General features: G+C 29.4%; 1 protein-coding gene across 1 annotated transcript; it reads right to left on the minus strand.

Moving 5' to 3' along the window:
- Positions 1–213: 213 nt before the first annotated feature.
- LOC101510204 (uncharacterized) lies at positions 214–5,253 on the minus strand. The gene is made up of 7 exons (XM_004510890.4): positions 4,845–5,253; positions 4,593–4,766; positions 3,401–3,493; positions 3,253–3,321; positions 1,136–1,342; positions 680–805; positions 214–564 (listed from the first exon to the last, which is right to left on the minus strand). The coding sequence occupies exons 1-7, from the start codon at positions 5,082–5,084 to the stop codon at positions 418–420; spliced, it is 1,056 nt and encodes a 351-aa protein (XP_004510947.1). The 5' UTR covers positions 5,085–5,253; the 3' UTR covers positions 214–417.
- Between the last annotated feature and the right edge of the window lie 1,065 nt (positions 5,254–6,318).

The raw sequence follows: 6,318 nt of genomic DNA on the forward strand, positions 1-6,318 counted from the left end.
CAAAAATTAACCTAAATTTTGTATTTTTTATTAGGGACCATAACGAAATTTAACTCAAAAAAATCTCTAAAACACATAAATGGTATCATGAGCGATGAGTCAGCCGGAGGAAAGAAAAGAGGGTTTGGTAATTAAATGTTTAAAAATACTTGGTAAGGAAAAGAAACACAAAAGTAAAATTGTAAATGTGTTAAGAGTAAAATGCTGTATCAGTAAGAAGAAATTTGATATGTATTGACATAATTTGGTACTTAGTTGGAAGCTCAAATTGCTCCCTTTTCTTGGAACAAACATGAAACCACAATTTTCAGTTTCTTGCCCCAATGATTTTTTTACCCAAATAGCTAGAAAAGTTGTGTGATCCAATGAAATAAGAACATAAGAACGTTTTATTAAATTTGTTAAGCATGGAAGTTTTCATTTCTTTCCTTTGAGATTGATTACAGCAAGCTCTTGTTCAACATATTCCCCTGCAGATATAGGTGGGTATTTGCTTGCCTGTGGCGATTCGGCAAATTGTCCCAAGGGCTTTAGAACTGCATCCGATGCTATATGTGCAAACAACTACGTGTGACAGACAAAAATTCCAGTTAATATAACAGCTTAAAGAGGAGCTCAAAAGTCTATTTAGCTAATATTTTCTAGTACAATAAACAACAAACTTACTGTGCCTACTCACCGTTGAAGATACTCTCCATAAGCTACGTTTTTGCTCTTTAGCTGCATTGATTGCATCGATTGTCTTGTTTGTAGCAACTACTTCATGCATGCCTGCTATGCAGTCCCCTCCAGTTAACCACTCTATCTGCATTTTAAAACAAAAAGAAAATACACAAAAGGAAGTTGGTGATATAGAGAGTAAATCACATTAATCTTAGAAGGCTGTCAAACTATGTAGGTTTGCAGTCTCATATCTCATAGAATGCTAATAAAACATTTAACTATTTGAGACAGGTAACATTGCTAAAACGCTTAGCAAAACAAGAAGCATGAAAGTAGAAAACTGGTAATGCCATTTTGATCAGACAGAAGAGAGATATGAAGACAGGTTATAAATACATATGTGTTTCAAACTGCAATGAAAACTTTGAAATGCCACAGATACAACAATATAATACTGGTTATTTCAAATTACCTGCTTTCCTGTCTGGATAAGAAGACACCCTACTGGAACCTTCACTTGAACTTTTTGTCCATTTTTTAACCAGATATTCAATCCAGGAAATCTACTTCTACCATGAATTGTTAAGAAGTTAAGGTCATAGTGATATCCAGCAAAAATGGTTCCTTCTTGATTATATTTTTCAAGGTCACTTCCCGTTGGAGCTAATAGATGCGGACCCTAGTACACAACAATAAAAAATGCATCATACAATCATTAGAATACAAAGGTAAGAACACCAAGGGCTATGAAAGTAAGAATATGAACATGCCATCATTAAATTTTACTGTTGCAAAATGCAGCATGTGGCAAGTAAACAATATTAACATAACTAATAGAAATTGGAAAAAGGAGCTCATTAAAGTAAAACTGTTCACTCTGGGAATGCATATATAACATATAAATGTATGAGTAAAGGATAGGGTATAATCCATTTGATGACTATTCTATTGGGAAAATAAATTTCATATCAAAGTAAAGTACTCTGCTATTGAAGTAAGAAAAGCGGCATCGTGTGGAATCTATGAAAGGCCAACATTTTATTGAACAAGAGAAGGAAATAGTTACTAAAGAAACTGTGCTTTCCTTTACAGAAGAGATTTCTGCAGTATATCTATTGTCACAAGTAAACCATTTTGGTCATAATAAAAATAAAATGTTATACTGTAGAGACTATCATACAGTTAAAAATAAATAAATCAAACAAAGAATTATTGCAACTCTGTAACCATAAAACACTCCCGCTCAAATTGGGGAACATTTTCTTCCATTTTGCAAAAGGGTAAAAGTAAATTCATATGCTTTACTATGCAAAAAGGAAATGGATGTCAATAATAATGTAAGATTCTGAAATGTGAATATTTTCCAACATCTTTTTTGTTTAATATATCTCAAAATTGTTCATTCATCAGAAAGCAATTGATGTGCTCGCTCACCAGCTTCATAAGAGATGTGAATGCATCCTTTGGAAGACCAAACCCAATAGCTGCCATTTCAGCAACCACCTAAGTAACAGATATGCATAATCAGATAATGCAAATTACAAATAACATAATAACAAAAACAACCAATCAAATTACTAACTTCAATTGCTGCTATCATTTTATATCCCCAGGAATCCATGGTTTCTTTCCATTCTGGAAAACCTTCAGGAATTACTGGCTCCGCATTGAGTTCCTGCACAATAGCAATTAACAAAACATTAGGAAGTAAAAATACTATTAGTAAAAACAAGCAATGCCAGCAAAAAGCTCTATTTTAGATTTGAATTCCCTACATTAGAAAATTCTAAATTTCCGAAATTGTGCATTTCGCTCCATCTCATCTTAATCAGACAACTCAGATTTCAAAACAGTATTTTGTATCTGAATTACCCTCTCGAACACCCTCTTTTAGTTTAGGATTATATACGGAAACAAATCATTTTTAATCATACTTTAGAATTTGTATCTGTGTGTTGTCTTTTAAAAATATGCAGAACATGAAAAATTTCTTATTACAATGAAAAGCTATTTTTAGTGACAATTGTAAAATGATTTGACTTCAATTAGTACAGTAAATGACAGAAAATATTAAGAAAATAATTGTATAATTATAAACAAGAGATTGTTTGCTTTGCACTACATTGTAAAACTGTTTAATACACAGTCCAATCAAATAACAATATAATGCCATTTTGTTAAGTTAGTTCCAAAAATATCTCCAAAAATATCTAATAGTTACTAAAGAAACTGTGCTTTCCTTTACAGAAGAGATTTCTGCAGTATATCTATTGTCACAAGTAAACCATTTTGGTCATAATAAAAATAAAATGTTATACTGTAGAGACTATCATACAGTTAAAAATAAATAAATCAAACAAAGAATTATTGCAACTCTGTAACCATAAAACACTCCCGCTCAAATTGGGGAACATTTTCTTCCATTTTGCAAAAGGGTAAAAGTAAATTCATATGCTTTACTATGCAAAAAGGAAATGGATGTCAATAATAATGTAAGATTCTGAAATGTGAATATTTTCCAACATCTTTTTTGTTTAATATATCTCAAAATTGTTCATTCATCAGAAAGCAATTGATGTGCTCGCTCACCAGCTTCATAAGAGATGTGAATGCATCCTTTGGAAGACCAAACCCAATAGCTGCCATTTCAGCAACCACCTAAGTAACAGATATGCATAATCAGATAATGCAAATTACAAATAACATAATAACAAAAACAACCAATCAAATTACTAACTTCAATTGCTGCTATCATTTTATATCCCCAGGAATCCATGGTTTCTTTCCATTCTGGAAAACCTTCAGGAATTACTGGCTCCGCATTGAGTTCCTGCACAATAGCAATTAACAAAACATTAGGAAGTAAAAATACTATTAGTAAAAACAAGCAATGCCAGCAAAAAGCTCTATTTTAGATTTGAATTCCCTACATTAGAAAATTCTAAATTTCCGAAATTGTGCATTTCGCTCCATCTCATCTTAATCAGACAACTCAGATTTCAAAACAGTATTTTGTATCTGAATTACCCTCTCGAACACCCTCTTTTAGTTTAGGATTATATACGGAAACAAATCATTTTTAATCATACTTTAGAATTTGTATCTGTGTGTTGTCTTTTAAAAATATGCAGAACATGAAAAATTTCTTATTACAATGAAAAGCTATTTTTAGTGACAATTGTAAAATGATTTGACTTCAATTAGTACAGTAAATGACAGAAAATATTAAGAAAATAATTGTATAATTATAAACAAGAGATTGTTTGCTTTGCACTACATTGTAAAACTGTTTAATACACAGTCCAATCAAATAACAATATAATGCCATTTTGTTAAGTTAGTTCCAAAAATATCTCCAAAAATATCTTTTTTGTCTTAACCCTAATAGTGAAATATAATTTGATGCATTTGAAAAAAAAAAAAATATTACAATGAGAAGGTAAGCAAATTAAATCCTAAAAACAAACATAAATTAACTTGAAGATGAAATAAAATTCTCTAAATAACAATTACTATATTATTTCAAAGGTAAACATCCATTTTAGTCCTTCCATGTGTGAGACATTATTACAATAATTCTTGAATATATCAAAATTACATAAACCTAACTAAATATGTATTTTGTTTGTCATTTTCGTCCACCAATTGGTCAACCAATGTGTCTTTGGTTACTCAATTTAATCATAAAATGAGTTTTCCAGTGGTCAATATAACTACTAACATAAGAAATACTACAAAAATGTATTTACAATTTCGATACATTTAAATATTATAACCCTTGTGTCTCGTACACCTTTTCACCAAAATTACTATTTATCCATTATTTCAACTACAAATAATTTCTTTTTATAAAAATAAAAATAGAATTTAGAAAAGAAAAAAAAAATTGTGTTGAGCATGCAAATGGTTTTGCAGAAAAGAAAAAGCACCTGAAAACGTGTGATTGAGGGACGAGGACCGATTCTCCAAAAATATCTCCATTTAAGATCAGCACCAACAGGTGTATGAGGTCGATTTTCTTGAGACATTTCTTTCACTTTCTCTTTCATTTCTTCATCAACTAAACTTCTCGGAACTTCCACTTTCTCCGGCGTAACTCCAACCTACAAATTCGTTAACTCATTGAAACAATTTCCTAATCATAATTTCAATTCGAATCAATTACGAAAGCATCGTTGTACCTGATAATGCAATTGAGGTCTTTCATGAAGAACTTTAAAGTCGTGTGGAGCTGAGAAGTACTTTTCCATCATATCAATGAAACGATCGTTGTCTTCGACGGTGCATCGCGGGTCTTTCACGAGGAGTGCTCCTGTTTCTCTTAGACAGCGGCTTACGTCGCCGCATAGAGATCTGAGTTGTGGATCTAGGTCGGTAGAAACGGAGAGATAGGAAGAGAGATCTATCACTGGAAGTTCCATTGTTGAGTGATGATGGTGGAGGTGGCGGGAAGAATGAGTAAAGGGGTTATTTGGTTTTGGAATTTGGATCGATTTTACTATTATTTATAGAGTTTATAGTAATAAACTCACTGCGTGAATGTGTTGTAACTGATGTCAATCTCGGTCTAGGAAATTAATAACCGTAGTATACTATGGTCACACGCATAGCACAGCAAACGTGTAAGGATGAAGATGCGTGACAGTATTATTTTCTAGTACCTCACAAAAAAAAAACACATTTAACCAATAATAGCTTGGTTTGTTTAACATTTGTTTTTAAATAATTTTTTATAGTATTTTCTCTTTTACACAATATTTAAAAAAAATTCAGTAAATATTTTATTTTAAAATATGATTTTAAGAATTTTATTTATTTTCTACAACTTTTGTTGATAATGAAATTTCAAAAAATTGATTGAAATAAAAAATTATTTTCAGATGTTTCTCATAAAAATTACTTCTGAAAAACATTTTTTTTAAAAGAATTTGATATTTATAATATTAAACTCTCTAATAATGAATATTTAAATTATTAAATACAAAAAGTACTATTTTTAATTGATAACAAATAAATATAAAAAAATTCTATTATTTTAAGTTCACTTTTATAAAAATCATATTCAAAAAATATAAAGTCAAATTTTTATTAAAGAAATATCTACATTTATATAATTACCTCATACAGAAAGAACATATGGAATAAATAAATAAATAACAACTTTTACTATTTAAAAAAAAATTTGTAAATGTCAAAATGACTTTTTTAGTAATTTACAAATTAAACTATTCTAAGGATGTCCGTATCAGCAAAATCCTAAGTGGCACAATAAACATTTTTGTCCTAAAGACTTTAGTAATTAGATTCAAATATCTTTTACAAAAAGGAAATATTATTTGTTCAAATTTATACTTTAATTAATTAAATGTCTTAACTTAAAATAATTATCAGTTAAATTGTACTTATAATTATAAATAAAATATTAATTAAAATTAATATATTTTATATTATAGATTATTTGAAATTGTTACATTTTTTTAATTAAAAGCCATAATCGAAACCATAATTAGTAAGCCTTAAATTGCGATAATCAAATCTATAATTAGTAAGCCTTTAAATTGCCATAATCAAATTCATAATTATGATAATTTTATATCTATTTTTAATTTCATTCTTTAATAATAATAAATATATCTACTACGTTTCAATCGAAAT

Source organism: Cicer arietinum, chromosome 7 (assembly GCF_000331145.2).
Source record: "Cicer arietinum cultivar CDC Frontier isolate Library 1 chromosome 7, Cicar.CDCFrontier_v2.0, whole genome shotgun sequence".
Classification (NCBI taxonomy): Eukaryota; Viridiplantae; Streptophyta; class Magnoliopsida; order Fabales; family Fabaceae; genus Cicer; species Cicer arietinum.